A 17740-nucleotide genomic window follows, 5' to 3' on the forward strand; every position below is an offset into this window, starting at 1 on the left:
TTACCTTCGCTTTGTATCAGTCTCGTCCTTTTGTTTACAGACCCTTCAGAAATGAAAGTAGTCTGCTTCCATTCCAGACTATCTTAGGACATTGGCTTGGGGAAGGAATGATTCGTGATGACAAAGGACTATGCTAAAGCCTTGTCTCTCTAGTGGAATTAGGGTCAGTATTCCAAGATTATCAAAGCCTCTAGATCTGGTTCACAGTCAGGAGAATTTGGCTCCTGCTCCTGAGAGCTGGGAGCCTCTCCTGGGGGCACACTTGGGAGATAGACCCGGGGAAGACTCAGGCCCTGGGTGCCTGGCTGGATCGTGGAGGTTCTCACCACACATCAATTGCTGGGTCCCCCTGAGCCCCTGAAGAGCCCTAGTCATGTCTGAAGTTCATAGCCCAGAGCAAAGTACGAGCCAGAGCCAGAGTGCCCTCAGCCAGAGCAGCCCCTGCAGCCACAGGGCATGAAGTCCAGGAATGTGACCCACCCCACTCACTTGGGGGAACTTGGAAAAGACAGCTGGTTTCAAAGTTGAAGTCTGGAATCTGAATACACTGCAGGTGACATGCTAATAATTTTGTTTTTTCCATCTGGAAATCAGGTGTTACCTGCCCAACATGTTTCCGGGCGGTGTTCATGGAGTTGTCTGCTAATGGCCTTCTGGGTGTACAGAACTCTGGGCTGTAGTGGGATTTCTGATGATGGACCTTGAACATGGACCAGAGAGCTTCCACTTGCCTCTTAACCTTACTGAAGTTCTGGATCCCCTTGCTTCTTCAGCCTCAAGTCACCCAGTGTCAGCTCATCAACAGCTCCCAACCACGTGGGGAGAGGTTGGTAGTTTCCAGGCTGCTACTCACTTTCCAAAGGGAGGCTCCTTGCTTGAAGCTGAGCTCAAAGGTTCTGGAATGCAGCCATGGCTTTCAGCCTCCTTTCCCCTCTGCTGAGAGCTATCTCTGGACCTCAGGGATGTGTCCTGGTAGGTTTCCATGGCTGCCTGTAGATTGAGTCCAGCCCAGCCAGGCCACTCTCCCTCTTGATTCATTCCAGGATGTGGACCGTTGTTCTCTGCAAGTCCTTGCCTACCTGTATCTGAACGAGGCTTTGACTGGAATACTGGGAGTGTGTGTGCTGTGGCCCAAGAGGAAGATGGGAGAGTCCAGATTCACATGTTCAAACAACTTTCAATTAAATCATTTATAATCTTGCTTGAAACTCCATGTCTATATATTGGATGAAATAAGCTCACTTTTGGAAAGTGTTTTCAACACTTGTTTATAGCCTCTTCCTTGGCCAGAGGAGCATCCTATTTTCTCTAATAGGATAGAAAGCTCACTCATGATTGGTCTAGCATGGGTGATCCCAGTGAGATATCTGTGGTTGTTTTTAAAGACCGGTCCTGTGGGCTTCCTGACCTTCTTGGGCATTGCCCCTTCCAGAAGGTCCTCTAGTGTTTGTTCAGTAGCGCCCCCCCCCGCCATTGGGGAAGTAGCGTACCACTCTGTGCATATGGTTTCAAAGAGCCCAGTTGGCATCAGCTCAGCCCCAGTGAGGGCTCATTTGCCAGGTCCACTGCCCTGGGATATCACATATATCCTGGCTGGTTTCAAGAAGAAGGTGGATGAGAGTGTTTCACTGACTCTGACTCATCATGGAACACAGCACCATGGTGAACCTGTGATACTGTGGGCATGTTCCATGCTATTACATGGTGCGCAATTGTCCCTGGGGTCCAGTGGGAGGTAGAAAGAAAAAAGTAGTTCAGTGTCTCTCTGGATCCTAAACCCCATCCAGGATGCCCCAACATGCACAGGGAAACAGTCTCGGGGAGGCAGTACCTGGATCCCCTGGTGGTGCCTGGATCCCCCGGTGGTGCCTGGGGCTGCTCCTTCTGTACAGCTTCTGCAGGAGAGTTTCAGACAGCTGCTCATGTTTGGGTACCTGGAGTCTGTGGGTATCTGCCCACAATGCCCCAGCCAGCCTGGATCCTGACTTCCCAGGAACCAGCCTCTAAGTCTAGGTCTGGTCTCACCAATTAAGGTGAAAGATGCCAAGCACGTTGCAGTCTGTAGCTAACCAGTAGGCCACCTTATCTATGTGGTTCTCTTTGGTAACTTATCTTTCAAGGAGCAAGAAGGATGGGGACAGGAATGGGAGAAGTATGACCCCAAGTCTGCCAGAGCCTGAGATCCAAGTTATACCTTGACCTTTGTCTTTTCAGAGATTCCTTGAGCCTCAGGGTCCAAGTAGAGAGGAAGGTGATTCAAGTTCAAATCTTGTTTTCCCTGCACTGGGTTTGGGGGAGGAGTGGTGAGTTCATAACTCTGATATTCGTTTCTCTCTCAAGCTGAATCAAAGTCCTGTTTCCAGTGATAAATGCTTGATCAGGTTCTGGGTGGTGAAGGTTGCTGATGATTGTAAAGGAGGCTCTGTGCAGGAAGAATATGGACAGATAATGACAAGGTGATAGTGTCAAGTTCCCTAGGAAGCCAAGGTCCCTCCATCTCTCTTGTCTTTATTATTTTTTTTAAAGATTTTATTTATTTATTTGACAGACAGAGATCACAAGTAGGCAGAGAGGCAGGCAGAGAGAGAGGGAGGAGGCAAGCTCCCTGCCGAGCAGAGAGCCCGATGCGGGGCTCGATCCCAGGACCCTGAGATCATGACCTGAGCCGAAGGCAGAGGCTTTAAACCACTGAGCCACCCAGGCACCCCTCTTGTCTTTATTTTTTGAATCCAAACTAAGCCCCTGCTACCACAGAACTAAAGGATAATCTAGTTACATTTCATTTTCTGTCATTTTACTGTTTTGAGGAAGAACGTCATCATGGAAATCTTTCAAATGGAATTGGGATCTTGGTTCTAATTTTAAGTCCAAGATCTGGATGATGGACAGGGGAGGTGGACCATGCTGGACCTTGGCAGCTACTGGGAGAAAGGCAGGACACAAGCACAGTGAGAACCATGCAGGGCTCCAGAACCAGGCTTTTCCTAAGAATTAGTGAGATTTTGTGAGATTTTGGTTGGTGGCATCTGCATGGGAGGACCAGAGAAGATAGAGAGGCCTAGGGAAACCTCATGAAGACCTCACATATCTTCTTGCCGAATCTTTGCCTGAAGCCCAGGGCTGTATCCACTCTGAACAAGTCCAGGGGGAAAGTCCTTCAAGGCTAATGCTTAATGGGCTGCTTACCCCATTTTAATGGAACTAAAATATAGTAAAATGAAATATTTATGTACGTTTACAAAACAACCCTAGCAACCTTTTAGGAATTGCAGAGAAAGTAGTGGGAACATTTTCTTGTGTAAACTGTTTTTGGACTTGGAAGTCAAAACAAGCTATTTGGGCTTTTGACTTTAATTCCATCAGGTTCCTGGGTCTCGACTTGCTTTAGTAGCCTTCCACCAGGGATCAAACATGGCCTTTTCCTTGAAGTGCCTGGTTCTCAGCCCTCCAGACATCTGGATGTCATACTGGCAATGCAGCCTTGGGCAAATTCCCTTGGTTGTTCATATACAGGCTGTACTCACCATGGGTATCCAATTCAGCAGCCGATGGGGTGCTTCCTGTGCTTCTGATTCACTCTACTATAATCCTCCTCCTTGTCACTCTCCATAGCCCAGTTCTCCATGGTGTCTGGCAGCATGCTGCTCAGCTGTTGGGCAGGCCAAAGAAATCTCCCAGCTGCTTCTCATCTTCTGGCTTCATCAGATAATTAGTGCCTTCTGTTGGTCCCAACCTACTTGGAATTTTACGGGTGTAATCTGAAGCAGTTCTCATATTTGGAGGGCAGAGAGAGACTGAGGAGGAGGCAGACCACTCCAGAAAGTAGGTGGCTGGTTTAATAAGACAAGCTTCATATATATGTATCTTTATTTAGATGGCCACAAGACAAAGATCTCCATACCCACTGACGAGTCCTGGAAGTTTATGGAATGGTCTTAACTTGGCTCAGACACACGTGCCATTTAAGTGTTCTCGATATCTTATACTCCCAAAAATATGTCCTTAGAGCAGCCCCCACAGTGGGGACACTAGGCAGGCTAGACATTTGAAGGACAGGGGAGGAAGTGAGGAGGATCTAACTGCCTGTGTGCTGGTGGAGGGTCAGCAGGGGGCCACCTGTCTAGATTATCTTCTCCATCTCATTCCCACTCAGGAGGCCCAGCCAACTTTTTTTGGATGGAATTGTTCAACTCCCTGGCAGACCATGGACTCTTGTCCATGGGCTCCTTGTCCACTTCATGCTTCCCAAAGGAGCTGTACCACCTATTTCCTCTTTTCTTTCTTGGTCCAGTTCTGGGTCTAGGTCTAGCTCCCTTTCCTCTGCTCTGTTCCATTCCAGTCCCAAGGCCTGTTGATCACAGAGGATCACATCATTTTCAATGACTTTGAAAATTTTTCAGCTTCTGGAGGTTTCTTCTTTTCCAGCTCTTCTTCACTCTTCATCTTGATTTTTTTTTTTTTTTTCCCTCGCTTGGTCCTAGGATCCTGTCTCAGGTAGTAAGGGATCTCTGTGAGCTTGCTGATTAGTGTGCCCTGTGTTCTGTGTGGACTGGGCCTCCATAGTGGGTCAGTCTGCCTTGCTGTGGCTCATGTGGCCCTGTGGGACCAGCTCATTCCTGTCTTGAGTGTGGCTCCTAAAGAGTATATGGTAAACACTGGAGAGCTTTAAACTTAAATTCCACCGTCTATTCAAGATCCTCATCTTTCTGCATTTGCTTCTATGGATTTTCCATCAGTTCTTCCAGCTCTTTCACTGGAGATCCTGGCTCAGACCATCTGAAGCAAAGCAAAATACAATATTTTTTAAAAATTGTGAAATCAGTCTCATTCACAGTGTTCACCTTCACTAAAGAACGAAACCAGTATTTAAGGACACCAAATTATCCAAGTTCCAACAAGGAAAATGTCTGATGCTGACATATCTAAAATCAGCAGGCACAAAACCCACTACAAGCAGACAATGGGAAATGACAAGAGGGGGAAATCAGAAGGATTTGAGAGCATCTTTGATAAACCGGCTGCTGTGGTGAAGCATTTAGGGAGAGTCTGAGCACAGGACATAAGATAAGAACCATAATTAGGACCTAAATTCAACATTGGAGATGCACAATAGAATGAGGGAGCTCACAGATCAGAGCAGACACACAGTCTCCTTAACATCAGGAATGTTGCTGGAACAGTCCAGGAAGGCTTTCTGGAGGAGCATGTAGCAGCCCCCTGCACTGGAGCCTGAGTGCTGAGTCTATTCACAGCTGAGAAGAGCAGTTGGATCAAGGAGGCCACCACCCTGCTCTGCCAAGGAGGGTAGTAATAGCACCACCCACCAGACATGCCTTGAGGATTAAAAATTTCCACACTTGTAAAATACTTAACTGTGCATAGCACAGTTCTTCAATGTAAAAATGCTTGCATGATGAAGTGAGACAATCCAGCTATCTTCCCATAAACCCAAAGAACACTGCCTCCCTGGACTGACTTCCATTTTTATTTGAGTTTTCCCTGTGATGCATCTCCAGGCAGCAACAGGGCTGCATTTAGGGCCCTTGCAGCTAGCACTTCCTCTGATTTTTTTCTGGAATTTGGGTAGTCAAGAATTCCCAAGTGTGGAAATGTGTTGTTGTCCTCAACATCTGGCTGTCCCTGTTGCAGGGGGAGCAAAGGACGTGGATGAGATTGAGCTTAATGCATCCCACATGCAGGCAGAGTAGCTGGTCAGCCCACAGTAGGACAGTTCCCTTCAGAGCTTGTGTCCTGGCCAGGGAGTGAGCCCTGGGCATCAAGACCTCTGTTCCAGTGAGAAGGTCTGTGATAAGTCACAGCATTCCCTTGTGCCCTGATCTGGGTCCGTCTTCTGTTTTTCTGAGTCCTGGCATCTTGCACTGTGAAGGAGAACTTCTGTCTCACCCACCTGATTGAGTCAGGCCAATCAGTGAATCCTGTGGTTAATGTAAGGATTTGGGGCTTGGGTTACATCTCCCAAATCACTTACAGGAGCCCATAAACTAGCATCTGATTGGGTAACTGGGAGAGAGGGTGTACATGACCACGATGAAGGCAGTGATAGTACATCACTGGGCCCCATGTGCCAACTGCAAATATTTCTGAGGCAAAAGTGTGCTCAATGTACTTGGGAAGGCACCGCCTCAGAAACTTTGTTCCTTCTATGTTGTTCATCACTCCCCAATGCCAGTCATTGAGCTGGCTGCTCCTCCTGGCTCAGGTCATGGCTCCCTGTGTATAGAGACTCTCTCAGATGAGGACATCCTCTTAGGCACTGTGCCCTTAGTCCTTGACCTCAGCTAACTCTTAGTAAATTCCAGTGTTAGCCCTTTGGTCAAGTCCACCTAACCCACTGGTTTCCAAGCTTGGTGAGATCGATCGTATGTGTAAGTGAAACCAGCTGTAGAACAGCTCCCCAGCCCTGATGCTTCAGTAGATTTATCTATTTTAAAAGTTCATTCCAGTGATTCAGACTTAATTATCCTGGACCTGAGGCCCAGGAATTTGTGTTTGTAAAAAGTGGGTGATCCAACACACAGTCTGGCTAAAGGTATACTCCTTTAGATCCATGTTCCTTTAGAGGAACATGGTATACCATGTCATGAGCCTACCCTGATGGAGGGCCCTCCTTGGTCCTTTCTGCCTCACTGTGTGGCAGGGGCTGGGGAATCTAGTAATGGAGTCCCATCCAGGCTGGAGACTAGAAATGCCTGGAGAGGCTTTCACAGCACCTTCTTTTTTTTAAAATATAATTTTTATTTTTTATTAACATATAATGTATTCTTAGCCCCAGGAGTACAGGTCTGTGAATTGCCAGCTTTACACACTTCACAGCACTACCATAGCACATACTTTCCCCAATGTCCATAACCCAACCACCGTCTCCATATCCCCCTCCCTGCCAGCAACCCTCAATTTGTTTTGTGAGATTAAGAGTCTCTTGTGGTTCGTTTCCCTCCCGATCCCATCTTGTTTCATTTATTCCTTTCTTACCCCCTAAACCCCCCATGTTGCCTCTCAACTTCCTCATATCAGGGAGATCATATGATAGTTGTCTTTCTCTGATTGACTTATTTCGCTCAGCATAATACCCTCTAGTTCCATCCATGTCATCACAAATGGCAAGATTTCATTTCTTTTGATGGCTGCATAGAATTCCATTGTGTGTGTGTGTGTGTGTATATACCACCTCTTCTTTATCCATTCATCTGTTGATGGACATCTAGGTTCTTTCCATAGTTTGGTTATTGTGGGCATTGTCACAGCATCTTCTTAAGTGATTCTGATGTGATGATCCAGGTGGGATCTGAAGGTGGGATCTGAAGTAACCACTTGGGACCACCAATCCACAATCAGGGTGGGAGAGTTCAGCTTAAAAGGGTTCAGTTGGTCAGGTTTTTCTGTTTTTGTTTTTTTTCCCTTGAGAAATAGAAGAGAGTTGTTTTTTTTAAAGATTTTATTTATTTATTTGAAACAGAGAGAGAGAGAGATCACAAGTATGCAGAGAGGCAGGCATAGAGAGAGAGAGGAGAAAGCAGGCTCCCCGCTGAGCAGAGAGCCCGATGTGGGCCTCGATCCGAGGACCCTGAGATCATGACCTGAGCTGAAGGCAGAGGCTTAACCCACTGAGCCACCCAGGTGCCCGAGAAATAGAAGAGAGTTTTAAGAATCTATGCAACTTGGGGCAGAGGACTAGGGCCTGACCTTAACTCAAGAGATTGAGAATGAACTGTCCCACCAGGAGGAGGAGCTCTGGCAGGTGGCTGCTCTCAGGTCCCAGCAGATGTGCCTACGGCCATGCCAGTCACTGACTAATCTGTGGGTGAACTGCCCACCTCATTAGTTTCTAGCAGAGAGTCTCTGTCTGGCCTTAGATACACTACACAGAGTGTCCTGTCCCCAAGGATGTTCCTTTGAAATGTTGCCATTCATGGGTACCCTCTAGCAACTCTTTGAAAGCTTATCATCTTCACGGAAAAGTGTATTTGTCAAAAGGATTATAATTTTAATTCATCTTCACTGACTTTTTAACTGGTAATAGAAGTGTGATGGGTTGTGTACAAGTTTTTCAACAGAAAGACTAGGTAAGCTGAGACCTATATAGTGGAAAAAGGCATTCATTTTGATATGCTTCAAACAAGATAGGAGGGAGAGAAGAATGGTAGATCTCAAGGCACCTGGAATCTGCACTCCGTCTATGTCCCTTGGTCTCTATCATTTTTTCTCAATATAATTCTGGGTTCCATCCAAGCTGCCGTCACCAGGATGAAAGAAATGAGGGCCATCTTGTTCAATTTCACTTTTTTTTTTTTATGACATTGGGTTATGGAAGGGAAGGACTCCTGTGTATATGGAACTGTGATTTTTCCACTGTCTTGAGTGCAGAAGAGACCACACTTAAATGGTCTCTAAATTCAAGACCAGAGTTAGCAGGGATCCACATCTTCTGCTGGGGCCTGAGGTTTGCCAGCAGAAGTACAGGAAATGGGTGCGGGGATGACCAGGTAGAACTCAAAGTTCATGAAACCCTTCTTAGTACTTGAGTGTCTTCAATACAGTTTACTTGTGGGGAGGACCCAGGGCTTGACCCTTGGGAACATGGATGGGCCAGTCCTGGAGCCAGTTCTGGGAAGTGGGAGGTGACTGTGTGCTCAGGGAATTTCTGAGTGGAACAGACCCCTTCAGGACTGGCTTAAGCGGCCCAAACCCTTTCCCTGGATCACTGCCTTTGGACTTGCCTTCCGTGGGGGTCGTGGCGCCTCTGAATAGGTTGGCAGCAAAGGTCCTCAGCACCATAGCTTTGGGCAAGCTCAGTGGGTTAAGTCCTGTCCAGTTTCCTGAAGACGGGACCATGGGCAATCTCTGGTCTCATAATTCTTCACCCTGCTTAGGGCACAGTGTGGTGGCTGGGCCAGCCCTTGTTGGTCACTTGAAGTTGAATATAGAAGAGACCTACCTGAGGCCCAGAGTCTGCTGCAAGCCTCCACAGGGATGGGCTAGGGTTTACTGTTGGCTGTGCGTATTGTCCAGAGTAAGTTCTGTAAAGTCATCAGCATCTGGGAACATTGTTCCCAGCTCTTTATGGCCCCGGGCTTGGGAGGGCAACTGTCCTTGTCAGGATGTGATCTTCTTCAAGATGAAACTCATTTCCAAGCATTCCCCAGTCTTGTAGGAAACTCTGGATTCCCTAGTCTCTTCCAAGGACTGGCCTGGAAAGGATAGAGAAATGTGGATACACCCTGGCATATCACTCTGTATAGGTGAGTGGTTTTCAGAGACTCCTACACTGATAAGGCCCACACATGCCTTTATGGCTGCTGGTGGAAGATGAGGAATACTTAAACGGGAAGACTGGAACCAGCATCACTAGAAGTAACATCCAATGTCTCTACTCACAGGCATATTGGAAAGCATCTCTGTGCCTTGATATTGTTCGTTCAATAATGAATGAATAGGATCTGAAAACCTTCAGAACAGTTTAAAGGATTTTAACTGATTACTGGTCAGGAAGGGATTTTCCTTGGTTTCAGGGAATATTAACAGTCCTTTTGAGGGGCCTTGTTCACCTTTATATCACCAGGACTTTGTGTATCTGGAGCTCTGACTCTGCCCACAAAGTCATAGACTTGTCATCCTCAGAGCTTCCCTGCGCTCTGGGAGGGGAACTTGGGGCTGCTGAAGGCCCTGAGGCTGGGGCCGGAAATACTGAGAAAACCAAAAGTAGCTGCTAGTTTGTTGTAACCAGAAGGACTGCTTTTTTTTTTTTTCTCTTCCTTTCTGTGTTAGGTGACTCTTGACAGAAATATAAAAATTCTAACTTAAACATAATTTTGCACAAAATACCCTATAATGCCTTGCCTATGAATCTGTTAAAATATAGTACTGAGAATAATCTACCTTATGGATGCTAAGAACTAAGTGAGAAATGTATCATTTTAAAGTAGAAAAGAATCTAAGTCAAGTTAGGAATCAAGAATTGACCTCAAAATTCTTTCTGAGCTTCCCCTTCTGCCTGTGATGGAATAACAAGATCTAGACCCCCTCCAGCATCAAGTAAAAAGCCAGATGAATGACATCATCTGAATGTCTTAGACACTGGACAAAAGGAGGACGGACAGTGTCTGGAGGCAGGAAGCAGGCTGGGGTCCCTGCGAGTGCCTGTCTCAGTCTGCAGAGCTTCCAGGATTCAGTGAGGTGGGGATCCAGGCAGAGAGTGGGGGTCCCCCTGAAGTAAGGAAACTGAGATGAGAACACAAGGAGGGGAAGTCAGCTGGGAGTCCTAGAGCGGACTTCCAGAGAGGAGGAAAGCATGGCTGAATTGGGTGGGGGGTAATATTGAAGAGGAACTGGCAGAGGGGGTCACTGAATCATCTTCAGGACTAAGGGTTAGTGCAGATTGAAAAATTAATTTTTTTCTGGTGTTAAAAGGAAAAGACACTACCTCTCCTTTTTCTTTCAGAGCATCTTTGTATCTTCAAATTGTTTCTCTGCCCATTGGCATATAATCTTTTTAAAAGCTAAATAACCTTTCTGTCAGCTTTTCGTAGATAGGTCTTTCTCTAGTGCCTGGGAACCATCTTTGTGAAACTGCTTTTCACACAGTGTCTAATTTTAAATACTCCATTGAGAAATTTTATAAATTATTCACACAGAACATCTCTTTAATTGTAATCAAGGAAGGTGAAACCCCTAGAATGATCATTAGACAAATGTCTAATGACCTGTTTCCATCATTGTAGTATCATAGAGAATAGTTACACTGCCTAAAAATTCCTCCGTGCTCCACTATTCATTTCCCTGTCCTCCCAACCACTGATCATTTTTACTCTCTCCACAGCTTTACCTTTTTGAGAATGTCCTGTCATTGGGAAAATATAGTATGTGGCTTTTTCAGGTTGGCTTCTTTAACTGAGGAATATGCACTCAAGCTTCTCCCGTCTCTGTTCGTGGCTTGATAGCTTGTTTCTTGTTAGTGCTGAAGAATATTCTGTTGTCTGGATATGCTACAGTTTATCCATTCACCTGCTGAAGGACATCTCTTATGCTTCCAAGCATAAGTCGGTGGTCTGGATTTTGGCCATCCTAATAGGTGTGTAGTGGTATCTCATTGTTTTGATTTGCAATTCCCTAAAGATGTGTGGAGCATTTTTTAAATGCCCACGTGCCATCTGTGTGTCTTCTTTGGTGAGAGGTCTCTTCAGAGTTGCCAATTTTTGAATTGGATTGTTTTATTTTCTGGGGGCACTGTTGAGTTTTAAGTGTCTTTCATGTATTTTGGATAAAAGTGCTCTATCAGGTATATCTTTTGGAAATACTTTCTCCCAGTCTGTGGCTGTCTTCTATTATCTTGACAATGTATTTTGTAAGCATAAGTTTTTAATTTAAATGCAGCCCAGGGTATAGGTTATACCTACCTATATAGGTATAGGGTATAGGTGCTTTGGTGTTGTATCTTAAAAAGTCAAGACCAAACCCAAGGTCATCTAGATTTTCTCTGGTATTTTCTAGGAGTGTTAGAGTTTGGCATTGCACATTTGGTCTAGATTTTACTTATTTGAGATAGAGAGCCCATGAGCATGGGGGGCAGGGCAGAGAGAGAGAGAGAGGGAGAAGCAGACTCCCCACTGAGCAGGGAGTCTGACATGGGGCTAGATCCCAGGACTCGGGGATCATGACCTGAGCTGAAAGCAGACACTTAGCTGACTGAGCCACCTGGGTGCCCCAAGACCATCTTTTTTCTTTTGTCCTATTTTGTTGAAATTCAGTTAACATCTACTATACCATTAGTTTCAGATATAGAGTTTAATTATTCATCAATTGTTTTTAACACCCAGTGCTCATAATATCATGTGTCTTCTTTAATGCCCATCATGCAGATACCCCATTCCCCCAACCCACCTTGCCTCCAGAAACCCTTAGTTTGTTTCCCAAGATTAAGAATCTCTTATGGTTTGTCTCCCTCTCTGATTTTGTCTTATTTTTCCCTCCCTTCCCCTATGATCCTGTTTTGTTTCTTAAATTCCATAAAGGAGTGAAACCCTATAATTGTCTTTCTCGGACTTATTTTGCTTTGCATAATCCCCTCCAGTTCCATCCATGTCATTCCAAATAGTAAGATTTCATCCTTTTTGATGGCTGAGTAATACTCTATTTTGTATATCTACCACATCTTTATCAACTCAACTGTCAATGGACATCTGGGTTCTTTCATAGTTTGGCTATTGTGGACATTACTGCTATAAATGCTGGGGTGCAGATGCCCCTTCAGATCACAATGTTTGTATCCTTTGGCTAAATGCCTACTAGTGCAATTGCTGGACCATAGGCTATCTCTATTCTTAACTTCTTGAGGAACCTCTGTACTGTTTTCCAGAGTGGCTGCACAAGTTTGCATTCCCACCAGCAGTGTAAGAGTGTTCCCCTTTCTCTGCATCCTTGCCAACATTTGTTGCTTCCTGACCTGTTAATTTTAGCCATTCTGACTGGTGTGAGGTGGTATCTCCTTCCTTTTTCTTTTTTTGTATTTTTGCTCCCTTCTCAAATACAAATTCACTGTATTAGTGTAGATCTATTTCTAGACTGTTCTATTTCATTGATGTATTTGTCTGCTCTTTTGCTAATACCACAGTGTCCTGATAACTTTATAGTAAGTCTTGAAATCAGGTAGTGTCAGTTCAACTTTTCTCTTTTAATTTGTCTTAGCTATTGTAGATCTGTTTCCTCTTTGCATAAACCCTTCAAATAAGTTTGTTGATTTCCACAAAATAATTTGCTGAAAACTTTATTGGGATTGCACTGAATCTATAGGTCAAGCTGGGAAGAGCTGGCCTCTTGACACTACTGAATCCTCCTGTCCATGAACAAGGGTTATCTCTCCATTTATTTAGTTCACTGATTTCTTTCATCAGAGTTTTATAGTTTTCCTCATGTAGATCTTCACACATACTTTGTTTTATAGCTAAGTATTTCACTTTGAGGGTTGCTAATGCAAATGTTATTGTTTCTAATTTCAGAATCCATTTGTTCATTGCCGGTACATAAGGAAGTAATTGATTTTTGTGTATTAACCTTATATCCAGTAACCTTGCTTATTAATTAGTCCCAGGAGGTTTTGTTTGGGGAGGGTGAATTTTCTTCATATAGTCATGTCATCTGTGAACAAAGACAATTTTATTCATTCCTGATCTGTATTCCTTTCACTTCCTTTTCTTGTCCTATTGAATTATCTAGGACTGCTAGGATGATGTGGGAAGAGAGTGATGAGAAGATGAATCTGTCTTCTTCCTGAGCTTAACAGGAAAACCTCTCATTTATCACTGTTTTAGTATGATGTGAGCTGTACTTTCTCTGTAGGTTTTCTTTGTCAAGTTGAAGTTCCTCTCTATTAGTATACTAAGTTTTTAAAAAAGATTTTATTTATTTATTTGACAGAGATCACAAGTAGGCAGAGAGGCAGGCAGAGAGAGAGAGAGGGAAGCAGGCTCCCCACTGAGCAGAGGGCCCGACACGGGGCTCGATCCCAGGACCCTGAGATCATGACCTGAGCTGAAGGCAGAGGCTTAACCCAGGTGCCCCAGGAATATCTTTACTGTAAGAAAAACATTGATTATAAAACAAAAGGAATAAAAACTTAATGTTAGAATTGATTTTTAAAATCACAACATGAACTTATGATTCCTTTTTCTTATTTAAAAAAAAAAAAGACATAGCCTAACTTTCTAATCTGAAAAGGCATGGAGACAATGATAGTTCAATATCAACGAGGACCCCTAGCATAGATTAAATCTTCTAAATATTATTCACTACTCAAAAGAGCCAAGGGTCCTTGGAGAAAAACAATCTAAGTATGAGGGAGCACATGTACAAGAAAAGGTCATACTAAAATTCTTGGGGATGACCTGGCACGTCAGCAAATTTACTTTAAAATACATCAGCAGTGGGGTGCGGGGGCACCTGGGTGGGTCAGTGGGTTAAGCGTCTGCCTTCATTCAGCTCAAGTCATGATCCCAGGGTCCTGGGATCGAGCCCCTGAGCAGGGAACCTACTTCTCCCACTCCTTTCACCCGCTGCTCCCCCTCTCTTGTGTTCTCTGTCAAATAAATAAAATCTTTATATATATCTATATCTATATCTATCTATATACATAGAAAGATATATATAGATATGTATATATCTACATATGTATATATATACATATATATACACATATGTATACATATATATACATATGTAGATATATACATATCTATCTATAAATATATAGATATATATGTAGATATCTATCTATATATAGATAGATATGCATATATGTAGATAATACATGTATGTAGATATGTAGTATATGTATGTATGTAGATAATATATATGTAGCTAATCAGCAATGGAACACCTGGTTGGCTCAGTCAGTTAAGCATCTTAATTGTGGCTCAGGTCATTCTCTCTGGGTCATGAGACTGAACCCTTTGTCTGGGTCCCCACTCATTGGGGAGTCTGTTCTCTCATTCTCCCTCTACCCTTCTCCCTGCTCTCTCTCTCAAATTAAAAATAATAAAACACATTAGCAAAAAGAAAAGATAGGTGGGGATAATGGTGGCAAATGTTAATTGCTAAACTATGTGATAGGCCAATGAATTATGCCAGACAGATAGATACATGGAGTACATCCAATTCTTTTGCTGTTTGAAAACTTTTTTAAAAATTAGTTTCAGAGGTGGAATTTAGTGACTTATCAGTTGCATATAACAGTTCTCATTACATCAAGTGCCCTCCTTTAATGTCCATCACCCAATTACCCCATTCCCCACCACCTCCCCTCCAGCAACCCCCAGTTTATTTCCTATCGTTAAGAATCTCTTATGGTGGGGCACCTGGGTGGCTCAGTGGGTTAAAGCCTCTGCCTTTGGCTCAGGTCATGATCTCGGGGTCCTGGGATTGAGCCCTGAGTCGGGCTCCCTGCTCAGCAGGGAGCCTGCTTCCCCCTCTCTCTGCCTGCCTCTCTGCCTGCTTGTGATCTCTTGTCTGTCAAATAAATAAATAAAATCTTAAAAAAAAATCTTATGGTTTGTCTTTCTCTCAATTTTCATTTTTCCTTCCCTTCTCCTATGTTCATCTGTTTTGTGCCTTAAATTCCATGTTATCAGTGAAATAATGTATTTCTTTCTCTGATTGACTTCTCTTAGCATAATACCATCTAAATCTATCCACAGTGTTGCAAATGGCAAGATTTCTTTCTTCTTGATGGCTGAGTAATGTTCCAGCATGTGTAGACACCACATCTTAACTCATTCACCTGTTGATGGACGTCTATTCTTCTATAGTTTGGCTGTTGTGGACATCGCTGCTATGAACACAGTACAGGTGCCCCTTCAATCACTATCTTTGCATCCTTCAGGTAAATACCTGGTAGAGTAATTGCTGGGTTGTATGGTAGCTCTATTTTTAACTTTTTGAGGAATCTCCATACTGTTTTGAAACTTTTGTAATAAAATTTAAAATGAAAGAAATTTCTCTAATTCTCTAGGAGTATTCGCAAAATCCTACTACAAACACCATACCAAATGGTGAAATTTTGACTCCTTTTGAGATCTGAAGTGATACTTGGCTATTTTCTATGACAATTTCTGTTAAAAATTGGGGTAGGGGTTCTACTTCATCACACAAGGCACTGTTGATCCTCTATTGTGTCTGTTTTTTTCTTTTATCTTTATTTCCTTATTCTATTTTTTTAAAAAAGATTTTTATTTATTTGACAGACAGAGATCACAAGTAGGCAGAGAGGCAGGCAGAGAGAAAGGGGGAAGCAGACTCCCTGCGGAGCAGAGAGCCCGATGCGAGGCTCGATCCCAGGACCCTGGGATCCTGACCTGAGCTGAAGGCAGAGACTTTTAACCCATTGAGCCACTCAGGCACCCCTCCTTATTCTATTTTGAATTAAGTTCTTAATTTGGACACTTAACTAATATTCAACTTTTCGTTATTTAAATACCATCATTTCTTTCTTTTTTTTTTTTTCCCAAAGATTTTATTTACTCATTTGACAGACAGAGATCACAAGTAGGCAGAGAGGCAGGCAGAGAGAGAGGAAGGGAAGCAGGCTCCTTGCTGAGCAGAGAGCTCAACACGGGGCTCGATCCCAGGACTCTGGGATCATGACCTGAGCTGAAGGCAGAGGCTTTAACCCACTGAGCCACCCAGGCACCCCAGCCATCATTTATTTCTAAATGCTTTTTATTTCCATTGATATCTTATACCCATGCTAATACACACACACACACACACACACACACACACACACACACATACATACACACACATACAGACACACACACATATATATTTGCTTATTTAACCTTTGTTTTTAGGAACTGCAGGACTGTTTACCAAAGCAGCTGTACCATTTCACACTCCCTCCAGAAATGTCTGAGGGTTCCAATCTCTCCACCTCTTCACCAACATTTTTTTTTTAAATATTTTGTGTGTCAGGAGAGAGAGAGAGAGAGAGACAGTAGTACGAGCACCCAAGCAGGGGGAGCAGCAGGCAGAGGGAGAAGCAAGCTCCCCACTCTGTTGGGAGCCAGATGCAGGGCTCCATCCCAGGACCCTGGGATTGTGACCTGAGCTGAAGGCAGATGCTTAACTGACGGAGCCATTCAGGTATCCCGCCATCACTCACTATGTCAGTCTTTTTAATTACACGCATCCTAGTGGGTGTGAGGGACATACCATTTGGGTCTTTCAACCCTTTAAAACTGCTCGTGGTTTGTGTCTTTGACCAAGAGGTATCAGTGTCCATCTTTCCGTAGCTTCCATCTTTGTCTCAGGTGACTAAGATTGAGTCCCAATTTTAGCTTTAGCTTTTTCTTTTAACAGCCTGCCATTTCCAAAGCTCATTTTCATTAGAGGGGACAGGTACTCTGCAAACACACTATAGCTAATGTAATGCACTGGTCAGGCCATTTACATCAGCACATCCTTACACAAGCACTGCTTCACTAAGTCCCATAACATTCCTATGGATCAGCAAGAACTCTGCTCCCATTTTCTCTGGGTGGATAAACTGAGACCCAAGGAAGATAATGTGCATGCCCAAGGTCTTCAAAGTGAATCAAAATTTTTATAACCGCTTTCTAAGTATGGTGTGGCCAGAGAACACGGTATGTAGGCTAATTTTTATACATATCCCAAATGGCCTTCTCAAGACTGTGTATTCTAATTGTTGATGGCCCAATTCTGTGTACTCATTTGCTCAAATGTATTACCTGGGCTGTTTACATGTTCTGTATCTTTGCTGATAACATTTGTGTGTTTGGCCAATCAGTAATAATGTTCAAAGATCCCAGTATGATAGATGATTTGTCACTTTCTTGTCAAAGTTCTATCAACTTCTGCTTTGTAGAATCCATGAACAGGAGGATGGTTAAAATAACTGAGATTTTCATATCCTAATATGTAGCCACAAAAATTGAACAAGACAACCTGTGTGAATATTAAAACCTAATACTGAACAAAAGCCAGATTTATAAAATGCCTCTGGTATGACTTAATAAAGTTTGGACAAATACAATCTGTTATTAGATGCATACAGGTATAGAATTTTTATATCTTTAAATTCTTATATCTTTTTTTTTTAATTTTATTTTTCATAAACATATAATATCTTTTTATCCCCAGGGGTACAGGTCTGTGAATCGCCAGGTTTACACACTTCACAGCACTCACCATAGCACATACCCTCCCCCAT

At 43.6% G+C, this 17740-nt stretch overlaps 1 protein-coding gene across 1 annotated transcript in view; it reads left to right on the top strand.

The window, feature by feature from the left end:
* The first annotated feature begins 1798 nt into the window (after nucleotides 1–1798).
* LOC111158878 (mitochondrial fission regulator 1-like) overlaps nucleotides 1799–17740 on the top strand; it is a 53199-nt gene continuing 37257 nt past the window's right edge. Inside the window, 1 exon segment of the mRNA XM_022521175.1 lies at nucleotides 1799–1930. Coding sequence (XP_022376883.1) covers nucleotides 1799–1930 — 132 coding nt within the window.

This window comes from Enhydra lutris, unplaced genomic scaffold (genome assembly GCF_002288905.1).
Source record: "Enhydra lutris kenyoni isolate GAN:26980312 unplaced genomic scaffold, ASM228890v2 scaffoldscaffold64, whole genome shotgun sequence".
In the NCBI taxonomy this organism is placed as follows: Eukaryota; Metazoa; Chordata; class Mammalia; order Carnivora; family Mustelidae; genus Enhydra; species Enhydra lutris.